The sequence below is a fragment of the Phaenicophaeus curvirostris genome, chromosome 33 (assembly GCF_032191515.1).
Source record: "Phaenicophaeus curvirostris isolate KB17595 chromosome 33, BPBGC_Pcur_1.0, whole genome shotgun sequence".
In the NCBI taxonomy this organism is placed as follows: Eukaryota; Metazoa; Chordata; class Aves; order Cuculiformes; family Cuculidae; genus Phaenicophaeus; species Phaenicophaeus curvirostris.
In genome coordinates, this window is record NC_091424.1 from 2,078,726 (window position 1) to 2,101,846 (window position 23,121).

At 40.9% G+C, this 23,121-nt stretch overlaps 1 protein-coding gene and 1 gene segment (V, D, J or C); both read left to right on the top strand.

Moving 5' to 3' along the window:
* The window catches only part of LOC138732516 (CKLF-like MARVEL transmembrane domain-containing protein 5), a 104,332-nt gene that overhangs the window by 16,508 nt on the left and 64,703 nt on the right, over positions 1 to 23,121 (top strand). The gene's annotated exons all lie outside the window — the stretch shown is intronic.
* Positions 9,944 to 23,121, top strand: part of LOC138732496 (Ig mu chain C region-like) — a 29,103-nt gene continuing 15,925 nt past the window's right edge. The window contains 5 exon segments of the C gene segment in view: positions 9,944 to 10,042; positions 12,635 to 12,871; positions 13,662 to 13,898; positions 16,474 to 16,689; positions 19,804 to 20,040. Coding sequence covers positions 9,944 to 10,042; positions 12,635 to 12,871; positions 13,662 to 13,898; positions 16,474 to 16,689; positions 19,804 to 20,040 — 1,026 coding nt within the window.

Below are 23,121 nucleotides of genomic sequence, written 5' to 3' on the forward strand. Positions count from 1 at the left end.
GAATTAATTAATTCCATGCCTATTAATGATTAAGGGACTAGGGAGGCTCTAATTAATTAATTGAGGGTCTATAAGTCATTAAGGAGCTGCTCTAATTAATTAATTCAGTGCCTATTAGTGATTAAGGGACTAGGGAGGCTCTAATTAATTAATTTAATGTCTATAAGTCATTAAGGAGCTGCTCTAATTAATTAATTCAGTGTCTATAAGTCATTAAGGAGCTTCTCTAATTAATTAATTCAGTGTCTATAAGTGCAATTAATTAATCCAGCGAGGAAGGACCCGAGAGAGCAATTAACGCTTCGTTAATTAAAAACAAGTCATTAACTCCCTGGGGGGGGTTCTAATTAATTAACTCGAGAAAAACAAGTCATTAACTCCCTGGGGGGGTCCTAATTAATTAAGTCGAGAAAAACAAGTCATTAAGCCTCTAGGGACGCTCTAATTAATTAATTCTAAGTCAATAAGTCGTTAGTTCTCTATCTAGGTCGTAATTAATTGCCTAGAGAGGTTGTCATTAATTAATTAAAGGGAGATAAGTCATTAATTCCCTCTCGAGGTCCTAATTAATTGCTTAGAGAGGTGCTAATTAATTAATTCCAAGGCAATGAGTCATTAATTGCAGCATCTCTAGGGAATTAATTAATTCCAAGTGACTTCAAGTCATTAATTCCCTATCTAGGTTTTAATTAGTTGCCTATCTAGGTCGTAATTAATTAATTCCGAGTCGAGAAGCAATTAATTTCCTGTCTAGGTTGTAATTAATCCCCTAGAGAGTTTGTAATTAATTAATTCCAAGTAGATAAGAGCCTTTAATTAATTCCTATTAGAGCCTTTAATTAATTTCTATAAGAAGCTTTAATTAATTCATATAAGAAACTTTAATTAATTCCTATTAGAGGCTTTAATTAAGTCCTATAAGATTCTTTAATTGATTCCTGTTAGAATCTTTAATTCATTCCTATTAGATTCTTTAATTAAGTCCTATTAGAGCCTTTAATTAAGTCCTATTAGAGCCTTTAATTAAGTCCTATAAGATTCTTTAATTAATTCCAATAAGAAACTTCAATTAATTCCTATTAGAGGCTTTAATTAATTCCTATAAGATTCTTTAATTAAGTCCTATCAGAGGCTTTAATTAAGTCCTATTAGAGCCTTTAATTAATTCCTAATAGAGCCTTTAATTAATTCCTATAAGAGCCTTTAATTAATTCCTATAAGATTCTTTAATTAATTCCTATTAGAAGCTTTAATTAAGTCCTATTAGAAGCTTTAATTAAGTCCTATTAGAGCCTTTCATTAATTCCTATAAGAAACTTTAATTAATTCCTATTAGAGACTTTAATTAATTCCTATTAGAGCCTTTAATTAATCCCTATAAGATTCTTTAATTAATTCCTATTAGATTCTTTAATTAAGTCATATCAGAGGCTTTAATTAAGTCCTATTAGAGCCTTTAATTAATTTCTATAAGAAGCTTTAATTAATTCCTATAAGAAACTTTAATTAATTCCTGTTAGAGACTTTAATTAATTCCTGTAAGAATCTTTAATTAATTCCTATTACAGACTTTAATTAATTCCTATTAGAGCCTTTAATTAATTCCTATTAGATTCTTTATTTAATTCCTATTAGAAGCTTTAATTAAGTCCTATTAGAGCCTTTAATTAATTCCTATAAGAAACTTTAATTAATTCCTATTAGAGACTTTAATTAAGTCCTATTAGAGCCTTTAATTAATCCCTATAAGATTCTTTAATTAATTCCTATTAGATTCTTTAATTAAGTCATATCAGAGGCTTTAATTAAGTCCTATTAGAAGCTTTAATTAAGTCCTATTAGAGCCTTTAATTAAGTCCTATTAGAGCCTTTAATTAATTCCTATTAAATTCTTTAATTAATTCCTATTAGAGCCTTTAATTAACTCCTCTTAGAGGCCGCAATTAACTCCTCTGCGCCCCCCTCATTAATTAATTAAGACCCAATCAACCCCTGGCAGCGGGACCCGGACTCAACCCCCCCTTGAGATTCAACCCTGGGCCTCTTAATTAACGAGCCGGCGCCTAACGAAGCGGTGGAGAAGCCCTGGACCTCGCGCATCGGGGGCCTCCGGGAGCTTCGTTAACGAGGAGGCGCTTAACGAAGCCTCAAGGGGGGGCGGAGAAGCCTTCGAGATGCAAATCTGAGGTTCTCCAGGAGCTCTAATTAATTAGGAGGCGCCTAATTAAGAAGTGGGGGGGGTTGAGGGGGTGAAGAAGCCCTCAAGATGCAAATTTGAGGTTCTCCAGGGCTCTAATTAACGAGGAGGCGCTTAACGAAGGGGGGAGGGGGGGTTGGAGGCATCTCAAGGGGTTCGAGAAGGCCCTGGAGATGCAAATTCGAGGTTCTCCAGGAGCTCTAATTAATTAGGAGGCGCCTAACGAAGAAGTGGGGGGGGTGGGGGGGATGGAGAAGACCCCAGGATGCAAATTTGAGCTTCTCCAGGAGCTTCGATTAACGAGCACGGCGCTAACGAAGCGGAAGGGGGAGGTTGGAGGCATCTCGAGGGGGTGGAGAAGGAGCAGGAGATGCAAATCCCGGGACCTCCAGGACCTTCAAAAAGCCTCGGGGGCCACCGAGGAGGCACCAGTGTGGTCTCCACCATGGCCACCTCCAGCCTCTTCCATCTCCTCCTCCTCCTGGTGGCCCTGCCGGGTAGGTTCTTCACCTCCTTGGAGGCCCTCGAGGTCTTCTCCGAGGGGTTCGAGAGGTGGGGTGGGTCCTTCTCCTCCATAACTTTCTTCTCGTCCTCCTCCAGGTCTCCGAGCGGCCGTGTCCCTGGTGGAGACGGGAGGTGGCCTCGTGTCCCCTGGAGGCTCCATGAGCCTCGTCTGCAAGGGCTCCGGCTTCACCTTCAGCAGCTTCTCCATGGGGTGGGTCCACCAGGACCTCCTGAAGGGCCTGGAGGTCCTCGCGGGGATCGACACGGGGGGTTCCACCTTCTACTCGCCGGCGGTCAAGGGCCGAGCCACCATCTCCAGGGACAACGGCCAAGCCACCGTGACCCTCCGGATGACGGGGCTGAAGGCCGAGGACACGGGCACCTACTTCTGCGCCAAAGCTGCTGCTCACGGTGCCGCCGGGAGGCGAGTCAGGAGGAGAAAAAGTCAAGCGGAACCTTCTCGAGGTCAACCACGAGGTCCTCAAGTCAACCACAAGGTCCTCAACTCAACCGTGAGGTCCTCAACTCAACCGTGAGGTCTTCAAGTCAAGCTCTGGTGGCTTCAGGCTCAACCAGGAGTTCCTCGAGCTCAACTAGGAGCTTCTCAAGTCAACTGGAACCTTCTCAACTCAACCAGGAGCTCCTCAAGTCAACCGTGAGGCCCTCAAGTCAAGCTCTGGTGGCTTCAAGTGAAGTTCTGGTGGCTTCAAGCTCAACTGGGACCCTCTCAAGCTCAACTGGGACCTTCTCAACTCAACCAGGAGCTTCTCAATTGAAGTTCTGGTGGCTTTAAGCTCAACTGGGACCTTCTCAAGGCATCTAGGAGCTTCTCAACTCAACCGTGAGGACCTCAAGTCAAGCTCTGGTGGCTTCGAGCTCAACTGGGACCTTCTCAAGGTCAACTGGGACCTTCTCAAGGCATCTAGGAGCTTCTCAACTCAACCGTGAGGCCCTCAAGTCAAGCTCTGGTGGCTTCAAGTCAAGCTCTGGTGGCTTCAAGCTCAACCAGGAGCTCCTCAAGCTCAACTGGGACCTTCTCAAGGCATCTAGGAGCTTCTCAACTCAACCGTGAGGCCCTCAAGTCGAGCTCTGGTGGCTTCAAGCTCAACTGGGACCCTCTCAAGCTCAACTGGGACCTTCTCAAGCTCAACAGGGACCTTCTCAACCCAACCAGGAGCTTCTCAAGGCAACTAGGAGCTTCTCAACTCAACCGTGAGGTCCTCAAGTCAAGCTCTGGTGGCTTCAGGCTCAACCAGGAGTTCCTCGAGCTCAACCAGCAGCTCCTCAAGTCAACTGGAACCTTCTCAACTCAACCAGGAACTCCTCAAGTCAAGCTCTGGTGGCTTCAAGCTCAACTGGGACCTTCTCAACTCAAGCGTGAGGTCCTCAAGTCAAGCTCTGGTGGCTTCAAGTCAAGCTCTGGTGGCTTCAGGCTCAACTGGGAGCTCCTCAAGCTCAACTGGGACCTTCTCAAGGCATCTAGGAGCTCCTCAACTCAACCGTGAAGTCCTCAAGTCGAGCTCTGGTGGCTTCGAGCTCAACTGGGACCTTCTCAAGCTCAACTGGGACCTTCTCAAGGCATCTAGGAGCTTCTCAACTCAACCGTGAGGTCCTCAAGTCAAGCTCTGGTGGCTTCGAGCTCAACTGGGACCTCCTCAAGCTCAACTGAGACCTTCTCAAGGCATCTAGGAGCTCCTCAACTCAACCGTGAGGTCCTCAAGTCAAGCTCTGGTGGCTTCAAGCTCAACTGGGACCTTCTCAAGGTCAACTGGGACCTTCTGAAGGCATCTAGGAGCTTCTCAACTCAACTGTGAGGTCCTCAAGTCAAGCTCTGGTGGCTTCGAGCACAACTGGGACCTTCTCAAGCTCAACAGGGACCTTCTCAACTCAACCGTGAGGTCCTCAAGTCAAGCTCTGGTGGCTTCAAGTGAAGTTCTGGTGGCTTCAGGCTCAACCAGGAGCTCCTCGAGCTCAACCAGGAGCTTCTCAAGTCAACTGGAACCTTCTCAACTCAACCAGGAGCTCCTCAACTCGACTGTGAGGCCCTCAAGTCAAGCTCTGGTGGCTTCAAGTCAAGCTCTGGTGGCTTCAGGCTCAACTGGGACCTTCTCAAGCTCAACTGGGACCTTCTCAACTCAACCAGGAGCTTCTCAATTGAAGCTCTGGTGGCTTTAAGCTCAACTGGGACCTTCTCAAGCTCAACTGGGACCTTCTCAAGGCAACTAGGAGCTTCTCAACTCAACCGTGAGGTCCTCAAGTCAAGCTCTGGTGGCTTCAAGTCAAGCTCTGGTGGCTTCAAGCTCAACCAGGAGCTCCTCGAGCTCAACCGGGACCTTCTCAACTCAACTGGGACCTCCTCAAGCCCCATCAGGCCCCACCAGAGGATTTTGAGCCCCCGCGTGTCACCGTGGGACCTACTGGTGGTACTTGGAGTGTTTATTATGGTCATCACGGTGCTCCAGGTGCCTCCAAAAACACCTTCTCCACCTTCTAGGCTCGCCGGGACCTCAACGATGGAGGTTGCTCCTCAGGAGGGTCCAGTGGGGCTCAAAGAGTTTGAAATTTGTGCTTTTTCGTGGGAATTTTCTCCAAAATTTTGAATTTTTTCACTAATTTGGACCCAAATCTCTTCATTTTCCTTCAATTTGGACCCAAATCTCTAAATTTTTGGTCAACTTGGACTCAAAAATCGTCATTTTTCACCAATTTGGCCCCAAATCTCTAAATTTTCCTTCAATTAGGACCCAAATCTCTAAATTTTTCACCATTTTGGACCCAAATCTCTTCATTTTTCATCAATTTGGACCCAAATCTCTAATTTTTTCACCAATTTGGACCCAAATCTCTAAATTTTTGGTCAACTTGGACTCAAAAATCTTCATTTTCCACCAATTTGGACCCAAATCTCTAAATTTTTGGTCAACTTGGACTCAAAAATCTTCATTTTTCACCAATTTGGACCCAAATCTCTAAATTTTTGGTCAACTTGGAGTCAAAAATCTTCATTTTTCACCAATTTGGACCCAAATCTCTATCTCTAATGATCAAAAGTCATTAAAAAATTGAGAATTTGGAGGAAAAAGGGTGAAAAAGGTGAAAATATTCCAAGATTTTGAGGGAAAACGGAGATAAAGCGAAGAAAATCTTCATATTTGACGTGAAAATGGGAAGAGGAGGGGAGAGAAGCCAAGATTTGGGGTGAAAAGATGGAGGGATTGGGAAAAAGTGAAAAAAAAGGTGAAAAAAGGTGAAAAAATGAAAACTCTTGGGGGGAAACGGGGGTAAAAGGTGCAAAACTCCAAGTTTTGAGGGAGAAAATGAGGATGAAGAGGAGGAGAAACCGTGTTGGAGGTCGAAGTGTCCGGAGGAGGTGGAGAAAGGTCCCTCCTGGGGGCCAAAACGGGAGAGAACGGGGAACGAGCCGAAGATCTGGGGCCAAATCGAAGGGAAATTTAGAGATTTGGGGCCAAATTGGTGAAAAATGAAGATTTTTGAGCCCAAGTTGACCAAAAATTTAGAGATTTGGGTCCAAATTGGTGAAAAATGAAGATTTTTGAGCCCAAGTTGACCAAAAATTTAGAGATTTGGGTCCAAATTGGTGAAAAATGAAGATTTTTGAGTCCAAGTTGACCAAAAATTTAGAGATTTGGGTCCAAATTGGTGAAAAATGAAGATTTTTGAGTCCAAGTTGGCCAAAAATTTAGAGATTTGGGTCCAAATTGGTGAAAAATGAAGATTTTTGAGTCCAAGTTGACCAAAAATTTAGAGATTTGGGTCCAAATTGGTGAAAAATGAAGATTTTTGAGTCCAAGTTGGCCAAAAATTTAGAGATTTGGGTCCAAATTGGTGAAAAATGAAGATTTTTGAGCCCTAGTTGGCCAAAAATTTAGAGATTTGGGTCCAAATTGGTGGAAAAATGAAGATTTTTGAGCCCAAGTTGACCAAAAATTTAGAGATTTGGGTCCAAATTGGTGAAAAATGAAGATTTTTGAGTCGAAGTTGACCAAAAATTTAGAGATTTGGGTCCAAATTGGTGAAAAATGAAGATTTTTGAGCCCAAGTTGGCCAAAAATTTAGAGATTTAGGTTCAAATTAGTGAAGAAAATCCAAATTTTTGAATTTTTTGAGTTTTTTGGTCCCTCAGCCCCGTTTGGAGCCACGTCTGGCCCCCCCGGAGGATTTTGAGCCCCCGCGAGTCACCATGGGGCTGATACTGGTTATGCTGCAACTCACGGTGCTTCAGGAGGCTCCAAAAACTCCATCTGGGCAGGTTCCTCGCCCCCAGGAACCTTCTCGACTCAAGCGTGAGGTCCTCAAGTCGAGCTCTGGTGGCTTCGAGCTCAACTGGGACCTTCTCAAGCTCAACTGGGACCTTCTCAAGGCATCTAGGAGCTTCTCAACTCAACCGTGAGGTCCTCAAGTCGAGCTCTGGTGGCTTCGAGCTCAACCGGGACCTTCTCAACTCAACTGGGACCTCCTCAAGCCCCATCAGGCCCCACCAGAGGATTTTGAGCCCCCGCGTGTCACCGTGGGACTTACTGGTGGTACTTGGAGTGTTTATTTTGATCCTCACGGTGCTCCAGGTGCCTCCAAAAACACCTTCTCCACCTTCTAGGGTCGCCGGGACCTCAACGATGGAGGTTGCTCCTCAGGAGGGTCCAGTGGGGCTCAAAGATTTTGAAATTTGTGGGGTTTTTGTGGGAATTTCCTCCAAAATTTTAAATTTTTTCGCTAATTTGGACCTAAATCTCAATATTTCTCACCAATTTGGACCCAAATCTCTAAATTTTTGGTCATCTTGGACTCAAAACTCTTCATTTTTCACCAATTTGGACCCAAATCTCTAAATTTTTGGTCAACTTGGACTCAAAAATCTTCATTTTTCACCAATTTGGATCCAAATTTCTAAGTTTTTGGTCAACTTGGACTCAAAAATCTTCATTTTTCACCAATTTGGACCCAAATCTCTAAATTTTTGGTCCATTTGGACTCAAAAACCTTCATTTTTCACCAATTTGGACCCAAATCCCTAAATTTTTGGTCAACTTGGGCTCAAAAATCTTCATTTTCCACCTATTTGGACCCAAATCTCTAAATTTTTTGTCAACTTGGGCTCAAAAATCTTCATTTTCCACCAATTTGGACCCAAATCTCTATCTCTAATGATCAAAAATCATTTAAAAATTGAGAATTTGGAGGAAAAAGGGTGAAAAAGGTGAAAATATTCCAAGATTTTGAGGGAAAACGGAGATAAAGCGAAGAAAATCTTCGTATTTGACGTGAAAATGGGAAGAGGAGGGGAGAGAAGCCAAGATTTGGGGTGAAAAGATGGAGGGATTGGGAAAAAGTGAAAAAAAAGGTGAAAAAAGGTGAAAAAATGAAAACTCTTGGGGGGAAACGGGGGTAAAAGGTGCAAAACTCCAAGTTTTGAGGGAGAAAATGAGGATGAAGAGGAGGAGAAACCGTGTTGGAGGTCGAAGTGTCCGGAGGAGGTGGAGAAAGGTCCCTCCTGGGGGCCAAAACGGGAGAGAACGGGGAACGAGCCGAAGATCTGGGGCCAAATCGAAGGGACATTTAGAGATTTGGGGCCAAATTGGTGAAAAATGAAGATTTTTGAGTCCAAGTTGACCAAAAATTTAGAGATTTGGGTCCAAATCGGTGAAAAATGAAGATTTTTGAGCCCAAGTTGACCAAAAATTTAGAGATTTGGGTCCAAATTGGTGAAAAATGAAGATTTTTGAGTCCAAGTTGGCCAAAAATTTAGAGATTTGGGTCCAAATTGGTGAAAAATGAAGATTTTTGAGTCCAAGTTGACCAAAAATTTAGAGATTTGGGTCCAAATTGGTGAAAAATGAAGATTTTTGAGTCCAAGTTGACCAAAAATTTAGAGATTTGGGTCCAAATTGGTGGAAAATGGAGATTTTTGAGTCCAAGTTGACCAAAAATTTAGAGATTTGGGTCCAAATTGGTGAAAAATTTAGAGATTTGGGTCCAAATTGGTTAAAAATTTAGAGATTTGGGTCCAAATTGGTGGAAAATGAAGATTTTTGAGTCCAAATTAGTGGAAAATTTAGAGATTTGGGTCCAAACTGGTGAAAAATGAAGATTTTTGAGACCAAGTTGGCCAAAAATTTAGAGATTTGGGTCCAAATTGAAGGAAAATGAAGAGATTTGGGTCCAAATTGGAGAAAAATTTAGAGATTTGGGTCCAAATTGGTGAAAAATGAAGAGATTTGGGTCCAAATTGAAGGAAAATGAAGAGATTTGGGTCCAAATTGGTGGAAAATGAAGATTTTTGAGTCCAAGTTGACCAAAAATTTAGAGATTTGGGTCCAAATTGGTGAAAAATGAAGATTCTTGAGCCCAAGTTGACCAAAAATTTAGAGATTTGGGTCCAAATTGGTGGAAAATGAAGATTTTTGAGCCCAAGTTGACCAAAAATTTAGAGATTTGGGTCCAAGATGGTGAAAAATGAAGATTTTTGAGTCCAAGTTGACCAAAAATTTAGAGATTTGGGTCCAAATTGGTGGAAAATGAAGAGATTTGGGTCCAAATTGGTGAAAAATTTAGAGATTTGGGTCCAAATTGGTGAAAAATGAAGATGTTTGAGTCCAAGTTGACCAAAAATTTAGAGATTTGGGTCCAAATTGGTGAAAAATGAAGATTTTTGAGTCCAAGTTGACCAAAAATTTAGAGATTTGGGTCCAAATTAGTGAAAAAAATCCAAATTTTTGAATTTTTTGAATTTTTTGGTCCCTCAGCCCCGTTTGGAGCCACGTCTGGCCCCCCCGGAGGATTTTGAGCCCCCGCGAGTCACCGTGGGGCTGATACTGGTTATGCTGCAACTCACGGTGCTTCAGGAGGCTCCAAAAACTCCATCTGGGCAGGTTCCTCGCCCCCAGGAACCTTCTCGACTCAAGCGTGAGGTCCTCAAGTCGAGCTCTGGTGGCTTCGAGCTCAACTGGGACCTTCTCAAGCTCAACTGGGACCTTCTCAAGCTCAAATGGGACCTTCTCAAGGCATCTAGGAGCTTCTCAACTCAACCGTGAGGTCCTCAAGTCAAGCTCTGGTGGCTTCAAGTCAAGCTCTGGTGGCTTCAAGCTCAACCGGGAGCTCCTCGAGCTCAACCGGGACCTTCTCAACCCAACTGGGACCTCCTCAAGCCCCATCAGGCCCCACCAGAGGATTTTGAGCCCCCGCGTGTCACCGTGGGACTTACTGGTGGTACTTGGGGTGCTAATTATGGTCATCACGGTGCTCCAGGTGCCTCCAAAAACACCTTCTCCACCTTCTAGGCTCGCCGGGACCTCAACGATGGAGGTTGCTCCTCAGGAGGGTCCAGTGGGGCTCAAAGAGTTTGAAATTTGTGCTTTTTGGTGGGAATTTCCTCCAAAATTTTGAATTTTTTCGCTAATTTGGACCTAAATCTCTTCATTTTTCACCAATTTGGACCCAAATCCCTAAATTTTTGGTCAATTTGGACCCAAATCTCTAAATTTTTGGTCAACTTGGGCTCAAAAATCTTCATTTTTCACCAATTTGGACCCAAATCTCTAATTTTTGGTCAACTTGGACTCAAATCTCTTCATTTTTCACCAATTTGGACCCAAATCTCTAAATTTTTGGTCAACTTGGACCCAAATCTCTTCATTTTCCTTCAATTTGGACCCAAATCTCTAAATTATTGGCCAACTTGGACTCAAAAATCTTCATTTTTCACCATTTGGACCCAAATCTCTAAATTTTTGGTCAACTTGGACTCAAAAATCTTCATTTTCCACCAATTTGGACCCAAATCTCTAAATTTTTGGTCAACTTGGACCCAAATCTCTTCATTTTTCACCAATTCGGACCCAAATCTCTAAATTTTTGGTCAACTTGGACTCAAAAATCTTCATTTTTCACCAATTTGGACCCAAATCTCTAAATTTTTGGTCAACTTGGACTCAAAAATCTTCATTTTTCACCAATTTGGACCCAAATCTCTAAATTTTTGGCCAACTTGGACTCAAAAATCTTCATTTTTCACCAATTTGGCCCCAAATCTCTAAATTTCCCTTCGATTTGGCCCCAGATCTTCGGCTCGTTCCCCGTTCTCTCCCGTTTTGGCCCCCAGGAGGGACCTTTCTCCACCTCCTCCGGACACTTCGACCTCCAACACGGTTTCTCCTCCTCTTCATCCTCATTTTCTCCCTCAAAACTTGGAGTTTTGCACCTTTTACCCCCGTTTCCCCCCAAGAGTTTTCATTTTTTCACCTTTTTTCACCTTTTTTTTCACTTTTTCCCAATCCCTCCATCTTTTCACCCCAAATCTTGGCTTCTCTCCCCTCCTCTTCCCATTTTCACGTCAAATATGAAGATTTTCTTCGCTTTATCCCCGTTTTCCCTCAAAATCTTGGAATATTTTCACCTTTTTCACAATTTTTCCTCCAAATTCTAAATTTTTTAATGATTTTTGATCATTAGAGATAGAGATTTGGGTCCAAATTGGTGGAAAATGAAGATTTTTGAGCCCAAGTTGACCAAAAATTTAGAGATTTGGGTCCAAATTGGTGAAAAATGAAGATTTTTGAGCCCAAATGGCCAAAAATTTAGAGATTTGGGTCCAAATTGGTGAAAAATTTAGAGATTTGGGTCCAAATTGGTGAAAAATGAAGATTTTTGAGCCCAAGTTCACCAAAAATTTAGATATTTGGGTCTAAATTGGTGAAAAATGAAGATTTTTGAGCCCAAGTTGGCCAAAAATTTAGAGATTTGGGTCCCAAATGGTGAAAAATGAAGATTTTTGAGTCCAAGTTGGCCAAAAATTTAGAGATTTGGGTCCAAATTGGTGAAAAATGAAGATTTTTGAGTCCAAATTGGTGAAAAATTTAGAGATTTGGGTCCAAATTGGTGAAAAATGAAGATTTTTGAGTCCAAGTTGACCAAAAATTTAGAGATTTGGGTCCAAATTGGTGGAAAATCAAGATTTTTGAGCCCAAGTTGACCAAAAATTTAGAGATTTGGGTCCAAATTGGTGAAAAATGAAGATTTTTGAGTCCAAGTTGACCAAAAATTTAGAGATTTGGGTCCAAATTGGTGGAAAATCAAGATTTTTGAGCCCAAGTTGGCCAAAAATTTAGAGATTTGGGTCCAAATTGGTGGAAAATGAAGATTTTTGAGTCCGAGTTGGCCAAAAATTTAGAGATTTGGGTCCAAATTGGTGAAAAATGAAGATTTTTGAGTCCAAGTTGAAGGAAAATTTAGAGATTTGGGTGCAAATTGGTGAAAAATGAAGATTTTTGAGTCCAAGTTGAAGGAAAATTTAGAGATTTGGGTCCAAATTGGAGAAAAATGAAGATTTTTGAGTCCAAGTTGACCAAAAATTTAGAGATTTGGATCCAAATTGGTGGAAAATCAAGATTTTTGAGCCCAAGTTGGCCAAAAATTTAGAGATTTGGGTCCAAATTGGTGAAAAATGAAGATTTTTGAGTCCAAATTGGTGAAAAATTTAGAGATTTGGGTCCAAATTTGTGGAAAATCAAGATTTTTGAGCCCAAGTTGACCAAAAATTTAGAGATTTGGGTCCAAATTGGTGAAAAATGAAGATTTTTGAGTCCAAGTTGGCCAAAAATTTAGAGATTTGGGTCCAAATTGGTGAAAAATGAAGATTTTTCAGTCCAAGTTGACCAAAACTTTAGAGATTTGGGTCCAAATTGGTGAAAAATGAAGATTTTTGACTCCAAGTTGGCCAAAAATTTAGAGATTTGGGTCCAAATTGGTGGAAAATGAAGATTTTTGAGTCCAAGTTGACCAAAAATTTAGAGATTTGGGTCCAAATTGGTGAAAAATGAAGATTTTTGAGTCCAAGTTGACCAAAAATTTAGAGATTTGGGTCCAAATTAGTGAAAAAAATGAAAATTTTTGAATTTTTTGAGTTTTTTGGTCCCTCAGCCCCGTTTGGAGCCTCGTCTGGCCCCCCCGGAGGATTTTGAGCCCCCGCGAGTCACCGTGGGGCTGGTGCTGGTTCTGCTGCAACTCACGGTGCTTCAGGAGGCTCCAAAAACTCCATCTGGGCAGGTTCCTCGCCCCCAGAAACCTTCTCGACTCAAGCGTGAGGTCCTCAAGTCGAGCTCTGGTGGCTTCGAGCTCGACTGGGACCTTCTCAAGGTCAACTGGGACCTTCTCAAGGTCAACTGGGACCTTCTCAAGGCATCTAGGAGCTTCTCAACTCAACCGTGAGGTCCTCAAGTCAAGCTCTGGTGGCTTGAGGCTCAACCGGGAGCTCCTCGAGCTCAACCGGGACCTTCTCAACTCAACTGGGACCTCCTCAAGCCCCATCAGGCCCCACCAGAGGATTTTGAGCCCCCGCGTGTCACCGTGGGACTTACTGGTGGTACTTGGGGTGCTTATTATGGTCATCACGGTGCTCCAGGTGCCTCCAAAAACACCTTCTCCACCTTCTAGGCTCGCCGGGACCTCAACGATGGAGGTTGCTCCTCAGGAGGGTCCAGTGGGGCTCAAAGAGTTTGAAATTTGTGGTTTTTTTGTGGGAATTGGACCCAAATCTCTAAATTTTTCACCAACTTGGAACAAAAATTTAGAGATTTGGGTCCAAATTGGTGAAAAATGAAGAGATTTGGGTCCAAATTGGTGAAAAATTTAAAGATTTGGGTCCAAATTGGTGAAAAATGAAGAGATTCGAGTCCAAGTTGACCAAAAACTTAGAAATTTGGATCCAAAATGGTGAAAAATGAAGATTTTTGAGTCCAAGTTGACCAAAAATTTAGAGATTTGGGTCCAAATTGGTGGAAAATGAAGATTTTTGAGTCCAAGTTGACCAAAAATTTAGAGATTTGGATCCAAATTGGTGGAAAATGAAGATTTTTGAGTCCAAGTTGACCAAAAATTTAGAGATTTAGGTTCAAATTAGTGAAAAAAATCAAAATTTATGGATTTTTTGAGTTTTTTGGTCCCTCAGCCCCGTTTGGAGCCACGTCTGGCCCCCCCGGAGGATTTTGAGCCCCCGCGAGTCACCGTGGGGCTGATACTGGTTATGCTGCAACTCACGGTGCTTCAGGAGGCTCCAAAAACTCCATCTGGGCAGGTTCCTCGCCCCCAGGAACCTTCTCGACTCAAGCGTGAGGTCCTCAAGTCGAGCTCTGGTGGCTTCGAGCTCAACTGGGACCTTCTCAAGGTCAACTGGGACCTTCTCAAGGTCAACTGGGACCTTCTCAAGGCATCTAGGAGCTTCTCAACTCAACCGTGAGGTCCTCAAGTCAAGCTCTGGTGGCTTCAAGCTCAACCGGGAGCTCCTCGAGCTCAACCGGGACCTTCTCAACCCAACTGGGACCTCCTCGAGCCCCATCAGGCCCCACCAGAGGATTTTGAGCCCCCGCGTGTCACCGTGGGACTTACTGGTGGTACTTGGAGTTTTTATTATGGTCATCACGGTGCTCCAGGTGCCTCCAAAAACACCTTCTCCACCTTCTAGGCTCGCCGGGACCTCAACGATGGAGGTTGCTCCTCAGGAGGGTCCAGTGGGGCTCAAAGATTTTGAAATTTGTGCTTTTTGTGGGAATTTCCTCCAAAATTTTGATTTTTTTCGCTAATTTGGACTCAAAAATCTTCATTTTTCACCAACTTGGACCCAAATCTCTAAATTTTTGGTCAACTTGGACTCAAAAATCTTCATTTTTCACCAATTTGGCCCCAAATCTCTAAATTTTTGGTCAACTTGGGCTCAAAAATCTTCATTTTTCACCAATTTGGACCCAAATCTCTAAATTTTTGGTCAACTTGGGCTCAAAAATCTTCATTTTTCACCATCTTGGACCCAAATCTCTATCTCTAATGATCAAAAATCATTAAAAAATTGAGAATTTGGAGGAAAAAGGGTGAAAAAGGTGAAAATATTCCAAGATTTTGAGGGAAAACGGAGATAAAGCGAAGAAAATCTTCATATTTGACGTGAAAATGGGAAGAGGAGGGGAGAGAAGCCAAGATTTGGGGTGAAAAGATGGAGGGATTGGGAAAAAGTGAAAAAAAAGGTGAAAAAAGGTGAAAAAATGAAAACTCTTGGGGGGAAACGGGGGTAAAAGGTGCAAAACTCCAAGTTTTGAGGGAGAAAATGAGGATGAAGAGGAGGAGAAACCGTGTTGGAGGGCGAAGTGTCCGGAGGAGGTGGAGAAAGGTCCCTCCTGGGGGCCAAAACGGGAGAGAACGGGGAACGAGCCGAAGATCTGGGGCCAAATCGAAGGAAAATTTAGAGATTTGGGGCCAAATTGGTGAAAAATGAAGAGATTTGAGCCCAAGTTGACCAAAAATTTAGAGATTTGGGTCCAAATTGGTGGAAAATGAAGATTTTTGAGTCCAAGTTGACCAAAAATTTAGAGATTTGGGTCCAAATTGGTGAAAAATGAAGATTTTTGAGTCCAAGTTGACCAAAAATTTAGAGATTTGGGTCCAAATTGGTGAAACATGAAGATTTTTGAGCCCAAGTTGACCAAAAATTTAGAGATTTGGGTCCAAATTGGTGAAAAATGAAGATTTTTGAGGCCAAGTTGACCAAAAATTTAGAGATTTGGGTCCAAATTGGTGAAAAATTTAGAGATTAGGGTCCAAATTGGTGAAAAATGAAGATTTTTGAGTCCAAGTTGACCAAAAATTTAGAGATTTGGGTCCAAATTGGTGGAAAATTTAGAGATTTGGGTCCAAATAGGTGAAAAATGAAGATTTTTGAGTCCAAGTTGACCAAAAATTTAGAGATTTGGGGCCAAATTGGTGAAAAATGAAGATTTTTGAGTCCAAGTTGACCAAAAATTTAGAGATTTGGGTCCAAATTGGTGAAAAATGAAGATTTTTGAGCCCAAGTTCACCGAAAATTTAGAGATTTGGGTCCAAATTGGTGGAAAATGAAGAGATTTGGGTCCAAATTGGTGAAAAATTTAGAGATTTGGGTCCAAATTGGTGAAAAATGAAGATTTTTGAGCCCAAGTTGACCAAAAATTTAGAGATTTGGGTCCAAGATGGTGAAAAATGAAGATTTTTGAGCCCAAGTTGACCAAAAATTTAGAGATTTGGGTCCAAATTGGTGAAAAATGAAGATTTTTGAGTCCAAGTTGACCAAAAATTTAGAGATTTGGGACCAAATTGGTGAAAAATGAAGATTTTTGAGCCCAAGTTGACCGAAAATTTAGAGATTTGGGTCCAAATTGGTGGAAAATTTAGAGATTTGGGGCCAAATTGGTGAAAAATGAAGAGTTTTGGGTCCAAATTGGTGGAAAATGAAGAGATTTGGGTCCAAATTGAAGGAAAATGAAGAGATTTGGGTCCAAGTTGAAGGAAAATTTAGAGATTTGGGTCCAAATTGGTGGAAAATTTAGAGATTTGGGGCCAAATTGGTGAAAAATGAAGAGTTTTGGGTCCAAATTGGTGGAAAATGAAGATTTTTGAGTCCAAATTGGTGAAAAATTTAGAGATTTGGGTCCAAATTGGTGGAAAATCAAGATTTTTGAGCCCAAGTTGACCAAAAATTTAGAGATTTGGGTCCAAATTGGTGGAAAATGAAGAGTTTTGAGTCCAAGTTGACCAAAAATTTAGAGATTTGGGTCCAAATTGGTGAAAAATGAAGATTTTTGAGTCCAAGTTGACCAAAAATTTAGAGATTTGGGTCCAAATTGGTGAAAAATGAAGATTTTTGAGCCCAAGTTGACCAAAAATTTAGAGATTTGGGTCCAAATTGGTGAAAAAAATCCAAATTTTTGAATTTTTTGAGTTTTTTGGTCCCTCAGCCCCGTTTGGAGCCACGTCTGGCCCCCCCGGAGGATTTTGAGCCCCCGCGAGTCACCGTGGGGCTGATACTGGTTATGCTGGTGCTCACGGTGCTTCAGGAGGCTCCAAAAACTCCATCTGGGCAGGTTCCTCGCCCCCAGGAACCTTCTCGACTCAAGCGTGAGGTCCTCAAGTCGAGCTCTGGTGGCTTCGAGCTCAACTGGGACCTTCTCAAGGTCAACTGGGACCTTCTCAAGGCATCTAGGAGCTTCTCAACTCAACCGTGAGCTCCTCAAGTCAAGCTCTGGTGGCTTCAAGTCAAGCTCTGGTGGCTCCAAGCTCAACCAGGAGCTCCTCAAGCTCAACCGGGACCTTCTCAACTCAACTGGGACCTCCTCAAGCCCCATCAGGCCCCACCAGAGGATTTTGAGCCCCCGCGTGTCACCGTGGGACCTACTGGTGGTACTTGGGGTGCTTATTATGGTCATCACGGTGCTCCAGGTGCCTCCAAAAACACCTTCTCCACCTTCTAGGCTCGCCGGGACCTCAACGATGGAGGTTGCTCCTCAGGAGGGTCCAGTGGGCTCAAAGATTTTGAAATTTGTGCTTTTTGGTGGGAATTTTCTCCAAAATTTTGATTTTTTTTGCTAATTTGGACCTAAATCTCAAAATTTTTCACCAATTTGGACCCAAATCTCTAAATTTTTGGCCAACTTGGACTAAAAAATCTTCCTTTTTCATCAATTTGTTCCCAAATCTCTAAATTTTTCACCAATTTGGACCCAAATCTCTAAATTTTTCACCAGTTTGGACCCAAATCTCTTCATTTTTCATCAATTTGGACAAAAATCCCTAAATTTTTCACAAATTTGGACCCAAATCTCTAAATTTTTGGTCAACTTGGGCTCAAAAATCTTCATTTTTCACCAATTTGGACCCAAATCTCTAAATTTTTGGTAAACTTGGACACAAATCTCTTCATTTTTCACCAATTTGGACCCAAATCTCTATCTCTAATGATCAAAAATCATTAAAAAATTGAGAATTTGGAGGAAAAAGGGTGAAAAAGGAGAAAATATTCCAAGATTTTGAGCGAGTTGACCAAAAATTTAGAGATTTGGGTCCAAATTGGTGGAAAATGAAGATTTTTGAGGCCAAGTTGGCCAAAAATTTAGAGATTTGGTTCCAAATTGGTGAAAAATGAAGATTTTTGAGTCAAGGTTGGCCAAAAATTTAGAGATTTGGGTCCAAATTGGTGAAAAATTTAGAGATTTGGGTCCAAAATGGTGAAAAATGAAGATTTTTGAGTCCAAGTTGACCGAAAATTTAGAGATTTGGGTCCAAATTGGTGGAAAATGAAGATTTTTGAGTCCAAGTTGACCAAAAATTTAGAGATTTGGGTCCAAATTGGTGAAAAATGAAGATTTTTGAGTCCAAGTTGACCAAAAATTTAGAGATTTGGGTCCAAATTGGTGAAAAATTTAGAGATTTGGGTCCAAATTGGTGGAAAATGAAGAGATTTGAGTCCAAATTGATGGAAAATGAAGAGATTTGGGTCCAAATTGGTGAAAAACTTAGAGATTTGGGTCCAAATTGGTGAAAAATGAAGATTTTTGAGTCCAAGTTGGCCAAAAATTTAGAGATTTGGGTCCAAATTGGTGAAAAATGAAGATTTTTGAGTCCAAGTTGACCAAAAATTTAGAGATTTGGGTCCAAATTGGTGGAAAACGAAGATATTTGGGTCCAAATTGAAGGAAAATTTAGAGATTTGGGTCCAAATTGGTGAAAAATTTAGAGATTTGGGTCCAAATTGGTGGAAAATGAAGATTTTTGAGTCCAAGTTCACCAAAAATTTAGAGATTTGGGTCCAAATTGGTGGAAAATTTAGAGATTTGGGTCCAAATTGGTGAAAAATGAAGAGTTTTCAGTCCAAGTTGACCAAAAATTTAGAGATTTGGGTCCAAATTGGTGAAAAATGAAGATTTTTGAGTCCAAGTTGACCAAAAATTTAGAGATTTGGGTCCAAATTGAAGGAAAATGAAGATTCTTGAGTCCAAGTTGACCAAAAATTTAGAGATTTGGATCTAAATTGAAGGAAAATTTAGAGATTTGGGTCCAAATTGGTGGAAAATGAAGAGATTTGGGTCCAAATTGGTGAAAAATTTAGAGATTTGGGTCCAAATTGGTGAAAAATGAAGATTTTAGAGCGCAAGTTGACCAAAAATTAGAGATTTGGGTCCAAATTGGAGGAAAATGAAGATTTTTGAGTCCAAGTTGACCAAAAATTTAGAGATTTGGGTCCAAATTGAAGGAAAATGAAGAGATTTGGGTCCAAATTGGTGGAAAATTTAGAGATTTGGGTCCAAATTGGTGGAAAATTTAGAGATTTGGGTCCAAATTTGTTTAAAATTTAGGGATTTGGGTCCAAATTGGTGAAAAATGACAATTTTTGAGTCCAAGTTGACCAAAAACTTAGAAATTTGGATCAAAAATGGTGAAAAATGAAGATTTTTGAGCCCAAGTTGACCAAAAATTTAGAGATTTGGGTCCAAATTGGTGAAAAATGAAGATTTTTGAGTCCAAGTTGACCAAAAATTTAGAGATTTGGGTCCAAATTGGTGAAAAATGAAGAGATTTTTGAGTCCAAGTTGGCCAAAAATTTAGAGATTTGGGTCCAAATTGGTGAAAAATGAAGATTTTTGAGTCCAAATTGGTGAAAAATTTAGAGATTTGGGTCCAAATTGGTGAAAAATGAAGATTTTTGAGTCCAAGTTTACCAAAAATTTAGAGATTTGGGTCCAAATTGGTGAAAATGAAGATTTTTGAGTCCAAGTTGACCAAAAATTTAGAGATTTGGGTCCAAATTGGTGAAAAATGAAGATTTTTGAGTCCAAGTTGGCCAAAAATTTAGAGATTTGGGTCCAAATTGGTGAAAAATGAAGAATTTTGACTCCAAGTTGACCAAAAATTTAGAGATTTGGGTCCAAATTGGAGAAAAATGAAGATTTTTGAGCCCAAGTTGACCAAAAATTTAGAGATTTGGGTCCAAATTGGTGGAAAATGAAGATTTTTGAGTCCAAGTTGACCAAAAATTTAGAGATTTGGGTCCAAATTGGTGGAAAATGAAGATTTTTGAGCCCAAGTTGGCCAAAAATTTAGAGGTTTGGGTCCAAATTGGTGAAAAATGAAGATTTTTGAGTCCAAGTTGGCCAAAAATTTAGAGATTTGGGTCCAAATTGGTGGAAAATGAAGATTTTTGAGTCCAAGTTGACCAAAAATTTAGAGATTTAGGTTCAAATTAGTGAAAAAAATCAAAATTTATGGATTTTTTGAGTTTTTTGGTCCCTCAGCCCCGTTTGGAGCCACGTCTGGCCCCCCCGGAGGATTTTGAGCCCCCGCGAGTCACCGTGGGGCTGATACTGGTTATGCTGCAACTCACGGTGCTTCAGGAGGCTCCAAAAACTCCATCTGGGCAGGTTCCTCGCCCCCAGGAACCTTCTCGACTCAAGCGTGAGGTCCTCAAGTCGAGCTCTGGTGGCTTCGAGCTCAACTGGGACCTTCTCAAGGTCAACTGGGACCTTCTCAAGGTCAACTGGGACCTTCTCAAGGCATCTAGGAGCTTCTCAACTCAACCGTGAGGTCCTCAAGTCAAGCTCTGGTGGCTACAAGTCAAGCTCTGGTGGCTTCAAGCTCAACCGGGAGCTCCTCAAGCTCAACCGGGACCTTCTCAACCCAACTGGGACCTCCTCAAGCCCCATCAGGCCCCACCAGAGGATTTTGAGCCCCCGCGTGTCACCGTGGGACCTACTGGTGGTACTTGGGGTGCTTATTATGGTCATCACGGTGCTCCAGGTGCCTCCAAAAACACCTTCTCCACCTTCTAGGCTCGCCGGGACCTCAACGATGGAGGTTGCTCCTCAGGAGGGTCCAGTGGGGCTCAAAGATTTTGAAATTTGTGCTTTTTGGTGGGAATTTCCTCCAAAATTTTGATTTTTTTCGCTAATTTGGACTCAAAAATCTTCATTTTTCACCAACTTGGACCCAAATCTCTAAATTTTTGGTCAACTTGGACTCAAAAATCTTCATTTTTCACCAATTTGGCCCCAAATCTCTAAATTTTTGGTCAACTTGGGCTCAAAAATCTTCATTTTTCACCAATTTGGACCCAAATCTCTAAATTTTTGGTCAACTTGGGCTCAAAAATCTTCATTTTTCACCATCTTGGACCCAAATCTCTATCTCTAATGATCAAAAATCATTAAAAAATTGAGAATTTGGAGGAAAAAGGGTGAAAAAGGTGAAAATATTCCAAGATTTTGAGGGAAAACGGAGATAAAGCGAAGAAAATCTTCATATTTGACGTGAAAATGGGAAGAGGAGGGGAGAGAAGCCAAGATTTGGGGTGAAAAGATGGAGGGATTGGGAAAAAGTGAAAAAAAAGGTGAAAAAAGGTGAAAAAATGAAAACTCTTGGGGGGAAACGGGGGTAAAAGGTGCAAAACTCCAAGTTTTGAGGGAGAAAATGAGGATGAAGAGGAGGAGAAACCGTGTTGGAGGTCGAAGTGTCCGGAGGAGGTGGAGAAAGGTCCCTCCTGGGGGCCAAAACGGGAGAGAACGGGGAACGAGCCGAAGATCTGGGGCCAAATCGAAGGGAAATTTAGAGATTTGGGGCCAAATTGGTGAAAATGAAGATTTTTGGGTCCAAGTTGACCAAAAATTTAGAGATTTGGGTCCAAATTGGAGAAAAATGAAGATTTTTGAGCCCAAGTTGGCCAAAAAATTAGAGATTTGGGTCCAAATTGGTGAAAAATGAAGATTTTTGAGACCAAGTTGGCCAAAAATTTAGAGATTTGGGTCCAAATTGAAGGAAAATGAAGAGATTTGGGTCCAAATTGGTGGAAAATGAAGATTCTTGAGTCCAAGTTGACCAAAAATTTAGAGATTTGGATCTAAATTGAAGGAAAATTTAGAGATTTGGGTCCAAATTGGTGGAAAATGAAGATTTTTGAGTCCAAGTTGACCAAAAATTTAGAGATTTGGGTCCAAATTGAAGGAAAATGAAGAGATTTCGGTCCAAATTGGTGGAAAACTGAGAGATTTGGGTCCAAATTGGTCTAAAATTTAGAGATTTGGGTCCAAATTGAAGGAAAATTTAGAGATTTGGGTCCAAATTGGTGGAAAATGAAGAGATTTGGGTCCAAATTGAAGGAAAATGAAGAGATTTGGGTCCAAATTGAAGGAAAATTAAGATTCTTGAGTCCAAGTTGACAAAAAAATTAGAGATTTGGGTCCAAATTGGTGGAAAATGAAGAGATTTGGGTCCAAATTGGTGAAAAATGAAGATATTTGGGTCCAAATTGAAGGAAAATTTAGAGATTTGGGTCCAAATTGGTGGAAAATGAAGAGACTTGGGTCCAAATTGGTGAAAAATTTAGAGATTTGGGTCCAAATTGAAGGAAAATGATGAGATTTGGGTCCAAATTGAAGGAAAATGAAGATTCTTGAGTCCAAGTTGACCAAAAATTTAGAGATTTGGATCTAAATTGAAGGAAAATTTAGAGATTTGGGTCCAAATTGGTGGAAAATGAAGATTTTTGAGTCCAAGTTGACCAAAAATTTAGAGATTTGGGTCCAAATTGGTGAAAAATGAAGATTTTTGAGTCCAAGTTGACCAAAAATTTAGAGATTTGGGTTCAAATTGGTGAAAAATGAAGATTTTTGAGTCCAAGTTGAAGGAAAATGAAGATATTTGGGTCCAAATTGATGGAAAATTTAGAGATTTGGGTCCAAATTGGTGGAAAATGAAGAGATTTCGGTCCAAATTGGTGGAAAACTGAGATTTGGGTCCAAATTGGTCTAAAATTTAGAGATTTGGGTCCAAATTGAAGGAAAATGAAGAGATTTGGGTCCAAATTGGTGGAAAATGAAGAGATTTGGGTCCAAATTGAAGGAAAATTTAGAGATTTGGGTCCAAATTGGTGGAAAATGAAGAGATTTGGGTCCAAATTGAAGGAAAATGAAGAGATTTGGGTCCAAATTGAAGGAAAATTAAGATTCTTGAGTCCAAGTTGACAAAAAAATTAGAGATTTGGGTCCAAATTGGTGGAAAATGAAGAGATTTGGGTCCAAATTTGTGAAAAATTTAGAGATTTGGGTCCAAATTGGTGGAAAATTTAGAGATTTGGGTCCAAATTGGTGGAAAATGAAGAGATTTGGGTCCAAATTGAAGGAAAATTTAGAGATTTGGGTCCAAATTGGTGGAAAATGAAGAGATTTGGGTCCAAATTGAAGGAAAATGAAGAGATTTGGGTCCAAATTGAAGGAAAATTAAGATTCTTGAGTCCAAGTTGACAAAAAAATTAGAGATTTGGGTCCAAATTGGTGGAAAATGAAGAGATTTGGGTCCAAATTTGTGAAAAATTTAGAGATTTGGGTCCAAATTGGTGGAAAATTTAGAGATTTGGGTCCAAATTGGTGGAAAATGAAGAGATTTGGGTCCAAATTGAAGGAAAATTTAGAGATTTGGGTCCAAATTGGTGAAAAATTTAGAGATTTGGGTCCAAATTGGTGAAAAATGAAGAGATTTGGGTCCAAATTGGTGGAAAATGAAGAGATTTGGGTCCAAATTGAAGGAAAATTTAGAGATTTGGGTCCAAATTGAAGGAAAAT